This window comes from Oryx dammah, unplaced genomic scaffold (genome assembly GCF_014754425.2).
Source record: "Oryx dammah isolate SB20612 unplaced genomic scaffold, SCBI_Odam_1.1 HiC_scaffold_27, whole genome shotgun sequence".
In the NCBI taxonomy this organism is placed as follows: domain Eukaryota; kingdom Metazoa; phylum Chordata; class Mammalia; order Artiodactyla; family Bovidae; genus Oryx; species Oryx dammah.
The window spans coordinates 109414077-109434153 of NW_024070211.1; the positions used below are offsets into that span (position 1 = coordinate 109414077).

Genomic DNA, 20077 nt, shown 5'->3' on the forward strand with positions numbered 1-20077 from the left:
CGCCATCTCTTCTATATCCAACTCTGTGATTCTCTGTGTGTTCTAGATGGTGGAGAACACCTAAGGAACTGATTACTGGCTGGACCTGTCTCTCTCCTTTTCATTCCTCTCTCTTACCCTCCTGGCCACCTCTGTCTTCTTCCTCTCTCTCCTCTTCCCTGTATAACTCCGTGAATACCTCTGAGAGGTCCAGACTATGGAGCGCACATAAGGAAGTGACTATTGACTAGCTTGCTCTCTCCTCCTTTGATCTCACCGCATCTCATTCCAGTCACCTCTAACTACCCCCTCCCTCTTCTCTTCTCCATGTAACCCAGTGAACCTCTCTGGGTGTCCCTCAATGTGGAGAAACCTTTCATCTTTAACCTAGATGCTATATCATTGGTACTGTATAGATGGAGAAGTCTAGAGACCACTGTAAAAATAAAACCGAAAACCAGAAGCAGGAGGCTTAAGTCTGAAGCTTGAGAACATCAGAGAACTCCTGAATTCAGGGAACGTTAAGCAATAGGAGCTCATCAAATGCCTCCATACCTACACTGAAACAAAGCTCCACCCAAGGGCCAACAAGTTCCAGAGCAAGACATATCACACAAATTCTCCAGCAACACAGGAACACACCCCTGAGCTTCAATACACAGGCAGCTCAAAGTTACTCCAAAACTTTAGACGTCTCATAACCCATTACTGGTCACTCCACTGCACTCCAGAGAGAAGAAACCCAGCTCCATCCACCAGACCTCCAACACAAGCCTCCCTAACCAGGAAACCTTGACAAGCCACTGATACAACCCCACCCACAGTGAGGAAGCTCCACAATAAAGAGAACTCCACAAATTACCAGAATATAAAAAGGCCATCCCAAACGCAGCAGTATAACCAAGATGAAGAGACAGAGGAATACTCAACAGGTAAAGGAACAGGAGAAATGCCCACCAAACCAGACAAAAGAGGAAGAGATAGGGAATCTACCTGAGAAAGAATTCCGAATATTGATAGTGAAAATGATCCAAAATCTTGAAATCAAAATGGAATCACAGATAAATACCCTAGAGACAAGGATTGAGAAGATGCAAGAAAGGTTCAACAAGGACCTAGGAGAAATAAAAAAGAGTCAATATACAATGAATAACGCAATAAATGAGATCAGAAACACTCTGGAGGCAACAAATAATAGAATAACGGAGGCAGAAGATAGGATTAGTGAAATAGAAGATAGAATGGTAGAAATAAATGAATCAGAGAGGAAAAAAGAAAAACGAATTAAAAGAAATGAGGACAATCTCAGAGACCTCCAGGACAATATGAAACACTCCAACATTCGAATTATAGGAGTCCCAGAAGAAGAAGACAAAAAGAAAGACCATGAGAAAATCCTTGAGGAGATAATAGTTGAAAACTTCCCTAAAATGGGGAAGGAAATAATCACCCAAGTCCAAGAAACCCAGAGAGTTCCAAATAGGATAAACCCAAGGCGAAACACCCCAAGACACATATTAATCAAATTAACAAAGATCAAACACAAAGAACAACTATTAAAAGCAACAAGGGAAAAACAACAAATAACACACAAGGGGATTCCCATAAGGATAACAGCCAGGAGGGAATGGCAAGACATACTTAAAGTGATGAAAGAAAATAACCTACAGCCCAGATTACTATACCCAGCAAGGATCTCATTCACATACGAAGGAGAAATCAAAAGCTTTACAGACAAGCAAAAGCTGAGAGAATTCAGCACCACCAAACCAGCTCTCCAACAAATTCTAAAGGATATTCTCTAGACAGGAAACACAAAAAGGGAGTATAAACCCGAACCCAAAATAATAAAACAAATGGCAACGGGATCATACTTATCAATAATTACCTTAAACGTAAATGGATTGAATGCCCCAACCAAAAGGCAAAGACTGGCCGAATGGATACAAAAACAAGAACCCTCTATATGCTGCTTACAAGAGACCCACCTCAAAACAAGGGACACATACAGACTGAAAGTGAAGGGTTGGAAAAAGATATTCCATGCAAATAGAGACCAAAAGAAAGCAGGAGTGGCAATACTCATATCCGATAAAATAGACTTTAAAACAAAGGCTGTGAAAAGAGACAAAGAAGGCCACTACATAATGATCAAAGGATCAATCCAAGAAAAAGATATAACAATTATAAATATATATGCACCCAATATAGGAGCACCACAATATGTAGGACAAATGCTAACAAGTATGAAAGGGGAAATTAACAACAACACAATAATAGTGGGAGACTTTAATACCCCACTCACACATATGGACAGATCAACTAAACAGAAAATTAACAAAGAAACGCAAACTTTAAATGATACATTAGACCAGTTCGACCTAATTGATATCTATAGGACATTTCACCCCAAAACAATGAATTTCACCTTTTTCTCAAGTGCTCATGGAACCTTCTCCAGGATAGATCACATCCTGGGCCATAAATATAACCTTGATAAATTCAAAAAAATCAAAATCATTCCAAGCATCTTTTCTGACCATAATGCACTAAGATTAGATCTCAATTACAGGAGGAAACCTATTAAAAATTCCAGCATATGGAGGCTGAACAACACGCTTCTGAATAACCAACAAATCACAGAAGAAATCAAAAAAGAAATCAAAATATGCATAGAAACTAATGAAAATGAAAACACAACAACCCAAAACCTGTGGGACACTATAAAAGCAGTGCTAAGAGGAAAGTTCATAGCAATACAGGCATACCTCAAGAAACAAGAAAAAAGTCAAATAAATAACCTAACTCTACACCTAAAACAACTAGAAAAGGAAGAATTGGAGAACCCCAGAGTTAGCAGAAGGAAAGAAATCTTAAAAATTAGGGCAGAAATAAATGCAAAAGAAACAAAAGAGACCATAGCAAAAATCAACAAAGCCAAAAGCTGGTTCTTTGAAAGGATAAATAAAATTGACAGACCATTAGCCAGACTCATCAAGAAGCAAAGAGAGAAAAATCAAATCAATAAAATTAGAAATGAAAATGGAGAGATCACAACAGACAACACAGAAATACAAAGGATCATAAGAGACTACTATCAGCAATTATATGCCAATAAAATGGACAACGTGGAAGAAATGGACAAATTCTTAGAAAAATACAATTTTCCAAAACTGAACCAGGAAGAAATAGATAATCTTAACAGACCCATCACAAGCATGGATATTGAAACTGTAATCAGAAGTCTTCCAGCAAACAAAAGCCCAGGTCCAGACGGCTTCACAGCTGAATTCTACCAAAAATTTCGAGAAGAGTTAACACCTATCCTACTCAAACTCTTCCAGAAAATTGCAGAGGAAGGGAAACTTCCAAACTCATTTTATGAGGCCACCATCACCCTAATACCAAAACCTGACAAAGATACTACAAAAAAAGAAAACTACAGGCCAATATCACTGATGAACATAGATGCAAAAATCCTCAACAAAATTCTAGCAACCAAAATCCAGCAACACATTAAAAAGATCATACACCATGACCAAGTGGGCTTTATCCCAGGGATGCAAGGATTCTTCAACATCCACAAATCAATCAATGTAATTCACCACATTAACAAATTGAAAAATAAAAACCATATGATTATCTCAATAGATGCAGAGAAGGCCTTTGACAAAATTCAACATCCATTTATGATAAAAACTCTCCAGAAAGCAGGAATAGAAGGAACATACCTCAACATAATAAAAGCTATATATGACAAACCCACAGCAAACATTATCCTCAGTGGTGAAAAATTGAAAGCATTTCCCCTTAAGTCAGGAACAAGACAAGGGTGCCCACTTTCACCACTACTATTCAACATAGTTCTGGAAGTTTTAGCCACAGCAATCAGAGCAGAAAAAGAAATAAAAGGAATCCAAATTGGAAAAGAAGACGTAAAACTATCACTGTTTGCAGATGACATGATCCTCTACATAGAAAACCCTAAAGACTCTACCAGAAAATTACTAGAGCTAATTAATGAATATAGTAAAGTTGCAGGATATAAAATCAACACACAGAAATCCCTTGCATTCCTATACACTAATAATGAGAAAGTAGAAGAAATTAAGGAAACAATTCCATTCACCATTGCAACAAAAAGAATAAAATACTTAGGAATATATCTACCTAAAGAAACTAAAGACCTATATACAGAAAACTATAAAACACTGATGAAAGAAATCAAAGAGGACACTAATAGATGGAGAAATATACCATGCTCATGGATCGGAAGAATCAATATAGTGAAAATGAGTATATTACCCACAGCAATTTACAGATTCAATGCAATCCCTATCAAGATACCGGCGATATTTTTCACAGAACTAGAACAAATAATTTCAAGATTTGTATGGAAATACACAAAACCACGAATAGCCAAAGCAATCTTGAGAAAGAAGAATGGAACTGGAGGAATCAACCTGCCTGACTTCAGGCTCTACTACAAAGCCACAGTCATCAAGACAGTATGGTATTGGCACAAAGACAGAAATATAGATCAGTGGAACAAAATAGAAAGCCCAGAGATAAATCCACACACATATGGACACCTTATCTTTGACAAAGGAGGCAAGAATATACAATGGAGTAAAGACAATCTCTTTAACAAGTGGTGCTGGGAAAACTGGTCAACCACTTGTAAAAGAATGAAACTAGATCACTTTCTAACACCGCACACAAAGATAAACTCAAAATGGATTAAAGATCTAAATGTAAGACCAGAAACTATAAAACTCTTAGAGGAGAACATAGGCAAAACACTCTCCGACATAAACCACAGCAGGATCCTCTATGATCCACCTCCCAGAATTCTGGAAATAAAAGCAAAAATAAACAAATGGGATCTAATTAAAATTAAAAGCTTCTGCACAACAAAGGAAAATATAAGCAAAGTGAAAAGACAGCCTTCCGAATGGGAGAAAATAATAGCAAATGAAGCAACTGACAAACAACTAATCTCAAAAATATACAAGCAACTCCTGAAACTCAATTCCAGAAAAATAAAAAATCAAAAAATGGGCCAAAGAACTAAATAGACATTTCTCCAAAGAAGACATACGGATGGCTAACAAACACATGAAAAGATGCTCAACATCACTCATTATTAGAGAAATGCAAATCAAAACCACAATGAGGTACCACGTCACACCAGTCAGAATGGCTGCGATCCAAAAATCTGCAAGCAATAAATGCTGGAGAGGGTGTGGAGAGAAGGGAAGCCTCCTACACTGTTGGTGGGAATGCAAACTAGTACAGCCCCTATGGAGAACAGTGTGGAGATTCCTTTAAAAATTGCAAATAGAACTGCCTTATGACCCAGCAATCCCACTGCTGGGCATACACACGGAGGAAACCAGAATTGAAAGAGACACATGTACCCCAATGTTCATCGCAGCACTGTTTATAATAGCCAGGACATGGAAACAACCTAGATGTCCATCAGCAGATGAATGGATAAGAAAGCTGTGGTACATATACACAATGGAGTATTACTCAGCCATTAAAAAGAATACATTTGAATCAGTTCTGATGAGATGGATGAAACTGGAGCCGATTATACAGAGCGAAGTGAGCCAGAAAGAAAAACACCAATACAGTATACTAACACATATATAAGGAATTTAGAAAGATGGCAATGATGACCCTGTATGCAGGACAGCAAAAAAGACACAGATGTGTATAGCGGACTTTTGGACTCAGAGGGAGAGGGAGAGGGAGAGGGTGTGATGATTTGGGAGAATGGCATTGAAACATGTATAATATCATGTAAGAATCGAATTGCCAGTCTATGTCTGATGCAGGATATGGCACGCTTGGGGCTGGTGCGCGGGGATGACCCAGAGAGATGTTGTGGGGAGGGGGGTGGGAGGGGGGTTCATGTTTGGGAACGCATGTACGCCTGTGGTGGATTCATGTCAATGTATGGAAAAACCAATACAGAATTGTAAAGTAAAAATTTAAATAATAAATAAATAAATAAATAAATAAAAGCAATGAGTGTAACTTAGTTGATACAGTATTTTATTAGGAAAAAACTCCTTTGGTGATGTTTTGTTAAGGACCAATTAAAACTACATTCTTTTTTCTTGATTTCTTAAAAAATCTGAAAGTGGTGGTACTTTATTGGCTTTGACATTGGCCCACATTCTGCTCAATAAGTATAATATAACAAAACCCCTTATCAGTCTCCCAGTTTCTATAGTTAACAACTCAAGCTAGGTGTGGTATACTCCTACTTATTTTCCTTTACACAACCAAATTATTTTGAAGCTAGTCTCATACACTGTAGCATTTTATTCATAAACAGTTATATAGAGAAATCTAGAAGACAAGACTGTTCTATTCAGTGATAACCACAATGCTGTTGTCATACCTAAACAAAGTTAATTCCTCATTACTGTTAAATATCCATGAACATTTTCTTATATAACCACAGTGCAATCATCTTACCTAATAAAATTTTTAACAAACTAGTACTCAGTTCTTAATTGGACTTCTGTTTTCTAAAACATGCCTTTTTCAAGTTGGTTTAGGTTAGAATCCGTTCGCGTGTTACATTTGGCCACTGGGTCTTTCAGGCTCTTTAGCTGGTGCTCCTTCTTCCTCCTTTTTCTCTCAGCCACTGACAGGTTGCAGTGATCAGCTGCAGTGGAGTCATTTGTCCTATATAATGTTCTACTTTCATGATTTTTCTATTTGCTTTCTTATGGTGTCATTTAACTTGTTTCTTTATCTCTTAGCTCTAGAGACTTCACTACTTAGTTCTAGTGTCATTTAGGTTCAACTTGTTTGGTAAAACTCTTTGTAAATGGCGCTGTGTACTTCAGCAGCTTCATAGCATCTGATTTTTTTTTTTCCCCTCCTCTGGTGATACTAAGATTGATATTGATGTAACAGTCTGTTCTCTAAGTGGAAAATTTCTCTTTAAGCCTTTCTTTAATGACTCCATTGCATGGGTCGGTTATTTTATAGGTATCACAAAATGGTGCTTTTCTAATTGCTCAGTTTTTGTTTTAATAAACTTCATTCATTTGATTACTGCAGAACTTGAACATCTTTTCATATGTTTGTTGGTCATTCACTTCTTTTGTCAATTGCCCATGACCTTGGCTGATTTTTTTTTTTATGAATTATTTTCTTTTTAACCCATTTTTCAAGAGTTTAAAGATCATAGATATTAATCTTTTATATGTTATAAATGTTTTTTCCAGTTTGTAATTGTTTTCTGCATAGAAACTTTTAATTTGTGTAGCCAATTTTTATCTTTCTTCTATGACTTTTGGTTTTAAATCTTACTTTGACTTCTGTTCTTTGAGATAATATAAGTAATATTTTGTTTTCTTCCTGGTAAATTTTTTCCTGGTTGATTTTTCATCTATGTGGAATATAGTTTGTATATGGTATAAGATAAGGATCAAATTTATTTCCTGCATGTAATCAATTAGTCCTTTAGCAATTTATTGAAAATCTTCTACCCCCCACCACATTAATTGACTTAGGCATTACATAGTCTGTTTCTGGAATCCATTGTGGTTTATTGATATCATATTATCACAGATTTTATTTTGTTTTTATTAAAAATTTTTTTTATTGGAGTATAGTTGACAGCAAAGTGAATCAGTTATATATATATGCATATATCCACTCTTTTTTTGATTCTTTTCTCATATGGGTCATTATCGAGACATTACTACATATTTTAAATCATATTGGATTTGTCCTGTTTTAAAGTGTAGGTCACTGTCATTAATCATTTTGTCAGACATTTTACTTATTTTCTTTCACATATATGATTTTCCATTTGAACTTTAGAATTAGTTTGTGATTAGTCCCATTGAAATTTAAATCTAATGTCATTGTGTTTGGTGGGAGAGACTTTTTTTTTTTTTAAAAAAGATTTTTCCATTTGGGACTGTGGTTTTTCTCTGTTCAGACTTTTTACGTTTCTCAGCTGAAATAGTTTCTCCGTCTGTTGTAATAAGTTTCTTTCTAGGTATGTTTTGTGTTTAGTGTGTTTATTTTGTGTTTGATCACAAAACACCTTATTTATGACTGCTCAGATTATAAACAGGAAATAGTTTACTTCAGTTTTGCTCAAATATACCAGTCATACTTCAAAACTAGTATAAATAAGATCAGAAGAAATGTACATACTTAAGTGTATATACTTTTCAAATAAACTTTGAATATTTGTATCACTTATCTATTCATTAATGCAATAAGTTCAAAATAGTTAAAGAATGAAAAATGTGAATTTTAAAAATGATCCCAAGTTTATAATTCCCAAGTTGGGGAAATAATCAATTTGTACTTAATGATTTATAAAGAGTGAAAGTAATCAATTAATCCTTGAAACTAATAAATTGCAGTTAAAAAGTATAAAGTTGGTAATGAGATTTTCTTTTTGTATTCTAGTTGAAATGTAACTGGTATGATGTTTTATTAGGAAGAAATCTCCCTCAGTGCCAATTTTTATTTAAAGACCAGTTAAAACTATATTCTTTTAACTTGGTGCCTTAAAATCATAAAAAGAGTAATATTCCTTTTGATATTGACCCACATACTTTTTATGGATATTGTAAATAGAATTAATATATTCTTAGCAGATTTGACAGCACCATTAATTTTTTTTTCTTTTTCCTATTACAGGTTTTGCAAAAGGCATCAAATTAAATCAAGTTCAAATATTCCCTGTGTCCCCAAAGACTTACTGATGATGTCTGAATTTGTTCTTCCAAGATTTATTTTTTGTCTTATTCAGTATTTAAGAGAAGGCTATAATGAACCAGGTATGTTTAATCCACGTTTTGTTAGTACTCTTTTTAAGTTCTCAATTAACAGAGCTTAGCACTAACAATGAGGTGAATTTTTTCAGATACCTTTTTTTTTGGCGTAATGTTTTTTATGTGATGACTATGATATACTAAATAAAAGCACACTAAATATCAATTATATGACCTCATAGATACCTTGTAGTAGGCACAGTGTGGCGATCTCTTGTGCTCGGTTGTAAATGTCTCTGATCAAACTTATTTGGCCTTCTGCAGAAGAGGAAATAATTATTTCATGGGATTGAAGTGATTTGATTTGTGATTGTATTGTGATAGAGCAGAATTAAGAAGTCCTGAAAGTGTTTGACTTTAACTTAGATTTTTAGGAGATAAACTATTTCACCAATCTCTCTCCCTCCTCCTTTTTTGTAGAGGTGTATATATTTATTCCCCTCTGTATATAACAACTTAGGGAACAAATTGCTTATTCCCATATTGTTGGTAGAATGTATCTCTGTGAGTATCCTGATTGTATTGAAAAGAGAGAAGAAACATGCAAATTACTGATATTATTCTTACTTTTTAAAATGTAGTCACAATCTTGATTAATATGCTTCAGTTAAATGTCTCGATTTAGATATCATTTATTAAAGTTCTTAATCTGACATTGTGAAGTATAGATATCAATTAGTGGTATTATGAACCAAACATTAACTTTTTATGATGTCTTTTGCCTTTCTAGAGATACTTACATTTTTATCATTTAAGGGACTGCATTTGCATTACTTTTAGAGCTTTTAAATTATTTAATAGTGTAAGTAATTTGAAATCCAATTTGAAACTATGGCACACATGTTTATCTTCTCTCTTGCATCTAGAAGTGTAAAGAATTATAGTATCTTAATACTAAAAATATTAAGTAGTATTCAATACTAGTTTCAGAAACTAGCATGTTATTTGCATTGTGAGCAAGTACTTACAGTTCCTCACGTCTATATTTTAAGCAGAATATACAGTCTTTTTTCAAATGCTTCTGGTATGCATTAAAATAGCGAAAGGAATATTGTTTTGATTTAGTCCCAAACTGCTTTCTCTTTGGAATGAAGGAACTGGAGACCAGCAGGGTTATTGAAATTTCCTTCCATTTTATTTCACATATGTTAGTTAACAGATTTTTTTGGATATTCACATTTTATGCCTATTATTTTAGAAAAATAATAGGTAGAAATCACATTATGCAAATCTTAAAGCTTACCATTAGTTTAATCAAAGAGTAATTAATATGAGTATATATTATATTTATATTTTCCTTGGTGACACTTAGCAGTTACAAGAGGTGGATGACATAGGTACATAGCTTTGATAATTGTGTTACCATTATCCGAAAACATAAAGGAATGAATGGAAGCACTTTTTTTGTTTTAAGATGAATTTTGTGAACTTAGGTTCATGAAGTTTTTCTCTCTGTATTATTGCTTGTACTCAGCATTAATTTATGTCTGTGCAAAAGTAAACTACTACATTCATTTGTGCATAGATCACTGTTTGAAATTAAAGAGAAAAAAAAAAGATTAAAGAGAGTACTTGAAATCATCTAATCTGAGATAATGGAAGCTGAGATAATTTCATGGTTTGACAGTTACGTGGAGTTCTATTTTCCATTTCACCCTACCATCCTTTCTGTCAGAGCTTGTATTAGAGCCCCTGGAAATCAAAAACAAGTGTTAATTAAATTTCTACTATGTTGTGACATAAGTCATTGGGGAGAATAGAAAGAAGAATAATACACAGTATGGTTTTCCACTGAGAAAGTAAGGTTTTTGGTTTGGATTCCATGACTCAGAGTTATCTGGAATTTTATTCACAGATTATCTTTGAACTAGGTTGGGGGTTCCTTGTGGGTAGGAACTATGTCTTACTTAGTTTTGCTTCTCAGCTGCTTGTCATATAGTAGATACTCAGTAAGTGTTTAAGGAACTTGATGTCTCCTTTGGGCACACAGGCCCCCTGTTAGCTCCCTTATATGCATTCTTCTTTTAACCAGTTACGATTAAGCTCTAAATCTCTCTCTTCATTTCTTTCTTTTAGACCTCAGTTTTTCTAAGACATCTTTTTTTTCTTTTCCTCTTAACTATTCTTTTTAAGTTGCTGTCCAGATTCTAGATTTCTTCTCTTCCCCTCTACCAGCATATCTTGCCTGGTATTTTAAAATTGTTTTAGTAAAAACATCCATATTTTTCTAATTAGTTGCTTTGACCTTTAGCTAACATGAATCTGTATTTTTGGAATATGATAAAGGATGGATTGTTTGCTACACAGATTTTAATTTAGAACTGACATATTTTTGTCCTAATATTCTTATACTATCTGAATATATTTGATTTCTGTCTTGTTTTGTTCTAGAGAGTAATCTTAACTTTTTCTTAAATTCTGTTCATCTAATTTTGAGATGATCTTTTGATTACATGTATATATCTGTAAGCATAGAACCCTAAGTTGAATGCATTTTATACAGATTAAGTGATTAATACTTTATGAGTGAGTGTGTGAGTGAGTGAAAGTCACTTAGTCATTTCTAACTCTTTACAACCCCATGGACTATGGCCCACCGGGCTCCTCTCTCCATGGAATTCTTTAGGCAAGAATACTGGAGTAGGTTGCCATTTCCTTCTTCAGGGGATCTTCCTGAGCCAGGGATTGAACCCAGGTCTTCTGCATTGTAGACATGTTCTCTACTGTCTGAGCCACTTGGGACATCTAGTACATTATGAAGTCATCCCTTTTCTCCATCAGTCTTTTCTCAGAGGACTGAATTCCTAAACAAGTCTACCCTAGCTGGGTGCTGAGTGGGTGCCTGCTTTCTGAAGAGTTCTTAAATTAACTTTTTGATTATAAAATCCTTTTATCTAAGTTACTGTGTTTTTAAGGGAATAAAATATTATTCTTAGCAAAATATATTAAAGAAAATTGATTTTTTTTTTTTTTTTTTTAGCAGCTGATGTTCCATCAGAGAAAGACCTTAATAAAGTCCTTCAGCTTTTGGAACCTCAAATTTCCTTTTTAGAAGATCTAACTAAAATGGGAGGAGCAATGCGGTCTGTTCTTACTCAGGTTTTAACAAACCAACAAAACTACAAAGATCTGACTTCTGGTGAGTAAAATTTCAAAGAGAAGAAAGTTAAAATTTACTTATATTACTGTAATAATGCAAACTTATGTATTTTAAAATTTAAAAGTAAAATGTAGATTATTTTAGTAGAATGATAAAGCTAAAAGTTATTAAGAATACTTCTTATATTATGGATAAAGAAACTGAACCCCAGAAAAATTAAATGACCAGTTCAAGACATCACGATTAACTGATTTTGGAGTTGGGACTAGAACCCAGACTTCCCAAGTTTGGTGTGACATATTTGTAATTATACTCTACCTCACTTTCTCCAAACAGTAATAGCCATCATTCTTGTGTCTTCATGTTTGGTATCCCTAAACTTTTGTGTGTATGACCTCAGATTTTATAGTGATGTAGAATTTAAGTTACGAAACTTAAAGTTGTTAAATATGTTTGTACTGTAATGTAAAATAGTTTTTACATCTTGGTAACTTAGCTCAAATTTATAGTTTGGTAAATATATCAATTACTTTAAATCTTATGAATATTTTAAATAATGTTCTTTGTGCTTTTAAATAATATTTTTTGTGAACAGCATATTTTGAAAATTGAAATTTATCTTCCTTCTTTAGAGTGGTGAAGTTTTTATGTGTATTGTTAATCACGTGTTATTTATACATAGTCTTATCTGATTGGCTTTGGGCTATATATTAGAGCTTGGGTGGGGAAGGTACATAGTAAACCAAGTATTCCTATCCCTGCCCTTACAAAATTTATGGTCTAGTGAGGGGAAGTGACATTAACAAAACCTCCATACTAAAAAATTGCTAGCCCTTATGTCATAATATAAAACTGGAAAAAAATGTGAGGCAATTGTTTTCAGACATTAGACAACAGGAAACACAAGACTATAAACCTGTAAGAGAAACGAAAAGCATGAGCTGGGCCTCACAATTCTCTGAATCTCTGTCTGGGGAAAACTTTCTGACTGTAACTTGGAGGGCTGGCATTGAAGCAGAGTGTGGTGGTCCAGCTGAGTTAAGGGGGCAGAGGTCACAGTTTAGGGCACCTGTGGAATCTTTGGGGCAGAATAGCAAGACTTTGTGGGTCAGATGTATGAGGAACCTGAAAGTGCTTGGCTGAGAACTGAGATACACATATATAGGATGAGACTACCTAAGACTTACTAAAGAGTGCTGTGGGGTTGATGGCAGATAGTAAAGATAAATATAGTAGAGATAATGGAAATTAGGCAGTGTTGGGAGACATTGGAGTATCATCAGCTCAAGTGAACTGGAGAGACCTTATTAATACACTAGGCATCAAGTTGACACACCAGAAGGCCATATACCTTAAAGTAAGTTCTACTCCAGGTCAGCTTTAATGAAGCCTAGAACCTTGACAGAGTTTGGAGATTATTCCTGCCAATTTATAGGGCTTTTAAAGAATCTTGAAAGTCAAAGTGTGAGTTGTTCCGTCGTGTCCGACTCTTTGCGACCCCATGGACTGTAGTCTGCCAGGCTACTCTGTCCGTGGAATTTTCCAGGCAAGAATTCTTGGGAAGGAAAGGGATTGGGTTGCCATTCCCTTCTCCAGAGAATCTTCTCAACCCAGGGATCAAACCCGGGTCTCCTGCATTATAGGCAGATTTTTTACCATCTGAGCTACCAGGGAAGCCCAAAGAATCGTGGGCTTTCCATAAATTTGCCCCTTCAGTTCAGTTCAGTTCAGTCCAGTCCAGTCACTCAGTCATGTCTGATTCTTTGCAACCCCATGGACTGCAGCACTCCAGGCTTCCCTGTCCATCACCAGCTCCTGGATCCTACTGAAACTCATGTCCACCGTGTCAGTGATGCCATCCAACCATCTCATCCTCTGTCGTCCTCTTTTCCTCCCACCTTCAGTCTTTCCCAGCATGAGTCTTTTCCAGTGAGTCAGTTCTTTGCATCAGGTGGTCAAAGTATTGGAGTTTCAACTTCAGTGTCAGTTCTTCCAGTAAATATTCAGGACTGATTTCCTTTAGGATGGACTGATTTGGTCTCCTTGCAGTCCAAGGGACTTTCAAGAGTCTTCTCCAACACCACAGTTCAAAAGCATTAATTCTTCGGTGCTCAGTATTCTTTATAGTCCAACTCTCATTCCATACATGACTACTGGAAAAACCATAGCTTTGACTAGATGGACCTTTGTTGGTAAAGTAATGTCTCTGCTTTTTAGTATACTGTCTAGGTTGGTCATAGCTTTTCTTCCAAGGAGCAAAGCATCTTTTAATTTCGTTGCTACAGTCACCATCTGCAGTGATTTTGGAGCCCCCCAAAATAAAGTCTGTCACTGGTTCCATTGTTTCTCCATCTGTTTGCCATGAAGTGATGGGACTGTCACTTAGTTTTCTGATTTTTGAGCTTTAAGCCAACTTTTTCACTCTCCTCTTTCACTTTCATCAAGAGGCTCTTTAGTTCTTCTTCGCTTTCTGCCATAAGGGTGATGTTATCTGCATATCTGAGATTATTGATATTTCTGGCAATCTTGATTTCTGCTTGTGGTTCATCTAGGCTGGCATTTTGCATGATATACTCTGCATATAAGTTAAATAAGCAGGATGACAATATACAGCCTTGATGTACTCCTTTCCTGATTTGAAACCAATCTGTTGTTCCATGTCCAGTTCTAACTGTTGTTTCTTGACCTGCATGCAGATTTCTCAGGAGGCAGGTAAAGTGGTCTAGTATTCCCATCTCTTTAAGAATTTTCCACAGTGTGTTGTGATCCACACAGTCAAAGGCTTTGGCATAATCAATAAAGCAAAAGTAGATGTTTTTCTGGAACTCTTTTGCTTTTTTGATGATCCAGTGGATGTTGGCAATTTGATCTCTGGTTCCTCTGCCTTTTCTAAATCCAGCTTGACTATCTGGAAGTTCTTGGTTCATGTACTGTTGAAGCCTGGCTTGGAGAATTTTGAGCATTACTTTACTAGCATGTGAGATGAGTGTAATTGTGCAGTAGTTTGAGCATTCTTTGACATTGCCTTTCTTAGGGATTGGAATGAAAACTGACCTTTCCCAGTCCTGTGGCCACTGCTGAGTTTTCCAAATTTGCTGACATATTGAGTGCAGCACTTTCACATCATCATCTTTCAGGGTTTGAAATAGCTCAACTGGAATTCTATCACCTCCACTAGCTTTGTTCGTAGTGATGCTTCCTAAGGCCCACTTGACTTCACATTCAGGTTGTCTGGCTCTAGAGAGTGATCACACCATCGTGGTTAGCTGTGTCATGAAAATCTGTTTTGTATAGTTCCTCTGTGTATTCTTGCCACCTCTTCTTAATCGCTTCTGCTTCTGTTAGGTCCATACTGTTTCTGTCCTTTATGGTGCTCATCTTTGCATGAAATGTTCCATAGGTTATGTCTAATTTTCTTGAAGAGATCTCTAGTCTTTACCATTCTGTTGTTTTCCTCTGTTTCTTTGCATTGATCACTGAGGAAGGCTTTCTTATCTCTCCTTGCTATTGTTTGGAACTCTGCATTCAAACGGGTATATCTTTCCTTTTCTCCTTTGCCTTTCTCTTCTCTTCTTTTAACAGCTCTTTTTAAAAAATTTTTTATTTATTTATTTTTTTAATATAAATTTATTTATTTAATTGGGGGTTAATTACTTTATGATATTGCACTGGTTTTGCCATACATCAACATGCATCTGCCACAGGTATACATGTGTTTCCCATCCTGAACCCCTCTTCTCCTCCCTCCCCGTTGTAAAGCCTCATCAGACAATCATTTTGCCTTTTGCATTTCTTTTTCTTGGGGATGGTCTTGATTGCTGCCTCCTGTACAGTGTCACGAACCTCCATCCATAGTTCTTCAGGCACTCTGTCTCTCAGATCTAATCTGTTGAATCTGTTGGTTACTTCCACTGTAAAATAGTAAGGGATTTGCCCCTTACAAACTATAAAACCGAGTCTTCAGAAATTCTATGTGATCAGGCTGTAAGTCTTGCAGAATTAAAATTAACACTCTTCAGAGGAAGATAGCAGAATCCAGACTCTTTGATAATGTGTTGTCAGAATGTCCAGTATACAATAAAAACTGTCAGACAGACAAAAAAATAAGAAATTGTGCTGTATAACCAAGAAAAAGGACACTAATAGAAATTGACCTTGAAATGGCCTAGATGTTGGATTTAGCAGATAAAGAGATTAAAAAACTATTACATATATGTTCAGGAAGTTAAAGGAAAATATGATCAACTAAATTAAGAAGTAATTAAAGAAAAGTTTTGTGTTCTTTTGGCCACACTGCCTGGGATGTGGGATCTTAGTTCCATGACCAGAGAGTGAACCTGCACCCCTGCAGGGGAAGCAGGGATTCTTAACCACTGGACCACCAGGGAAGTCTCTGAAATATATTTTGTTAATTAAAAGTATTACAAAAATTTCATTTATCGTTACTGAGATAAACACATGATTTTTATTTTTCAGGAGATATTTAGTCATTTCTTATGTAGGACCCTTGAAGTCCTTTATTTTTTATAAACTGTGGTTGTTTTTAATTTTGGACTTGAATTGAAGGATAGATGTATTCCTGTTTAATCTGTGCTGAAAGTTTTATTTTCATTTTTTTTTTATTAGGCCAGAGATTGGGCAGAGATTTAAAAAAACAAAGCTATTCTATTCTAATTATTGAGACTAGCAAAGAGAGGAAATTGAGGAAAGCTCAGCAAATATTAAACTCATTTACTATATATTTTTATAATCAGAGAGATTGAAACCTTAATTAAAGATGTATAGTCTGTGTGTGTGTGTGTGTGTGTATGTTTGCTTAGTCACTCAATTGTGTCTTGACTCTTTGTGACGCCATAGACAGTAGCCTGCCAGGCGTCTCAGTTTAAGAGGTGGCAAATGACATGGTAACTTGGCTTCCAGAGAATAATTTTTTCTTTTAAAGAACTTTCAAATGTCAGTATTTTTCTTTTATTATTTTTCTATTCTCCATAATATATTAGAAATCAAAATAGAAGACAAACTTGGCATTAATATGATCAAATGCTAAGTGAAATGTCTAGGATTGTTTAATTCTAGAAGCTAAACTTCTCAAAATTTTGGAATAAATTTCTTTTAGGTGATACTTCTGTACAAGTTATGCTTTTAATTACTTCAGTGTCATTATAAAAACATTTTATGCTTGGCAAAACAGAAATTAAGAATAGTCTCAGTTATAACATTTGAAAATTCCACTCTTTTCCCTAGGAAGCCTTTCCAAAAACTTTGCTTTGGGTAAGTCTGATTGCATGGTATTATAAGAGCACAGATTGTGAAACCCAATGGTGAAGTCTGCTACAGATTTGTCACTTACCATATTATCTGCCTTTCTTTACAATAAAAATTCCCTGAAGATAGGAATCATGTTTTATTAATCTTTGAACCCCCTGTGTTTTGTATATAATCTCTGACATCTTTAAGATGCTCAATTACTTACTGGATTTCATTATTTGCTATAAACATGCTGTATATTATTAATACCAAACATGAGCACAGAAGTGACTGATAGCTACTTTATATTATTAATTCTAGGGTGTCCCCTCCAATTAGAATAGTCATATATTTTATATGTATATACATTATTTATTGAGGTGGCTGTACTTATGTTTTGAATGGAATATTTTTTTTCTGACTTTTAAATGTACTTTAAAATAATAGGTCTTGGAGAAAATGCTTGTGCAAGGAAAAGTCATGAAAAATACCTTATAGCTTTGAAGAGCTCTGGACTTACATATCCTGAGGATAAACTTGTATACGGTATACAAGAGCCATCTGCTGGCGCTAGCACTCTGGCAGTTCAAGGTTTGTTTAAATATTTAATTTGAACAACGGTAACTTTTCTGTATTAAAACAAGAAACCCCTCAAGCTTTACTCATTGAAGAAATTTAAGTGCTATGTCATTCTTTGTAAGGAAAGTAATAAAAGTAGTAAAAATTTGTAAGCAAGAAAGGATAGATTAGTCAAAGAAGATACTCTGTTTTTCTTCAAAGGGATTCAGTTAGTTTATCAGAGGTTCTAATTTGAACTCATGAAAAATGTAGCGGTTGCTATTTAAGAGTAGCCCAAAACTTTAGTAGTTCAATATTTTAGTAAACCATGGTTTAAAAAGAAAAGAAAGCAATCCTTCTGAAACATTATTTGTGATTATTAAATCTGGGTTTTCACTGGAGGTTTCCTATTGACATATAAACTGATTGGGCCCAGATTTATTAAAGATAAATGTTGAATTCTGCCAAGATAACTGTTAGAATGAGTTGTCTTAACAAAACTTTAGCTTTTGATATTGTTATGTTTTAAAGTAATTTTAAGGTTGAAGCAACATATAACGGTTATGAAGGGCACCTTTTTTTCTCCTTTCCAAAGGTTTTGCAAGTGCAGCAGGAACATTGGGACAACTAGATTCTTCAGATGAGGTGAGTTAACATTTGAAACATTTAAAAAGTAGAATTTAAAAGTTTTAAAACTACCATACAAATTTGTGGATATTTTGTAGTTGAAATTCTTCATTTTGTAGACACAGACATTGAAGCCCAGAGTGGAATAACTTAGTCAAGGTCACAGAATTACTTAGTAACAGGACGAGGACTGCAACTAGATTTTTACTTCTTATTTGTAAATTCATTTCTATTTTCATAGTTTAGAAATGAGAGCTAGAAAGGCATAGATATTTCTCCTATGAAAATATCCCCAGATTTATCCAAGTGGTGGTCATATGTACAATGAAATTATTTTTTTAAAAATTAGCTAAGTCTAGAATAATTTGCTAGAAGAATATGAAATGTGCTTCTTTTCTAATCTCATAATAAAGTTATATCTCAAGAGTTATTGAAAAAAGCAAAGTATTGATAAATAGACTGTCAGTTTGAAATGTCAATTTTTATAGTTTATTAATAATATTTCTAATAAATTACATATAACATTCCTGTAGTTTGTTAGTATGCAATTTATAAGGAAAAATTCCTTTTTGATCTACATTTGTTTATAATCTTGGTTTTTATAAAACTTAAATTTCATATTTTTATTGATTTATACATTTAATGTTAGACATTTTAAAAACTAAATTGTTTTTAAGCGTTTACAGTTTTTTCCTTTGAAAAAACCCATTTTGATGTGATAATGTCATATGAACTAAGCCAAATATCCTTCTTTTGAAAGCACGATTTCTTTTATGGGTATGTTACAATTGATCTGATGCCTTATAATTTAAAGTTTGTAGTAGTATATTTCCCCTGTAAGAAGGCTCCCACAAAATGTACCATTTTGTGGAATCTCATTTAATTAACAGTTAACATGAACTTGTTAATTTTCAACAAATTGGATAGGCAGTTTAGTATACTACTTTTGAATAGCCAGTGGTCACTTTAATTGTACATAGGTACATTGTAGCATCATTCCTTTCAAAGAAATCCCAGGGCTGATCTCCTTGCAGTCCAAGGGACTCTCAAGAGTCTTCTCTAACACCACAGTTCAAAAGCATCAATTCTTCAGTGCTCAGCCTTCTTCACAGTCCAACTCTCACATCCATACATGACCACAGGAAAAACCATAGCCTTGACTAGACGGACCTTAGTCGGCAAAGTAATGTCTCTGCTTTTGAATATGCTGTCTAGGTTGGTCATAACTTTTCTTCCAAGGAGTAAGCGTCTTTTAATTTCATGGCTGCAGTCACCATCTGCAGTGATTTTGGAGCCCCAAAAATAAAGTCTGACACTGTTTCCACTGTTTGCCCATCGGAGATCCAACCAGTTCATTCTGAAGGAGATCAGCCCTGGGATTTCTTTGGAAGGAATGATGCTAAAGCTGAAACTCCAGTACTTTGGCCACCTCATGTGAAGAGTTGACTCATTGGAAAAGACCCTGATGCTGGGAGGGATTGGGAGCAGGAGGAGAAGGGGACGATAGAGGATGAGATGGCTGGATGGCATCACTGACTCGATGGACATGAGTCTGAGTGAACTCTGGGAGATGGTGATGGATAGGGAGGCCTGGTGTGCTGCAATTCATGGGGTCGGAAAGAGTCGGACACGACTGAGCGACTGAACTGAGCATTGTAGCAACACCATATTTTATGGTAGGGTGCTGGAAGGAGATCCTTCTGTGTGAGTGTGCACCCAGGGTCAGGGGGGTGGTGCTTTT

The 20077-nt window shown here is 35.2% G+C and overlaps 1 protein-coding gene across 6 annotated transcripts in view; it reads left to right on the forward strand.

The window, feature by feature from the left end:
• Positions 1-20077, forward strand: part of UBR3 (ubiquitin protein ligase E3 component n-recognin 3) — a 208485-nt gene that overhangs the window by 38194 nt on the left and 150214 nt on the right. For 4 of the 6 annotated variants that reach the window (XM_040229306.1, XM_040229308.1, XM_040229309.1 and 1 more), the window contains exons 2-5: positions 8671-8810; positions 11785-11943; positions 17599-17742; positions 18305-18354. In XM_040229306.1, coding sequence (XP_040085240.1) covers positions 8671-8810; positions 11785-11943; positions 17599-17742; positions 18305-18354 — 493 coding nt within the window. The remainder of the gene's footprint in view (positions 1-8670; positions 8811-11784; positions 11944-17598; positions 17743-18304; positions 18355-20077) is intronic. The other 2 variants (XM_040229307.1, XM_040229312.1) reach the window with 1 other exon arrangement.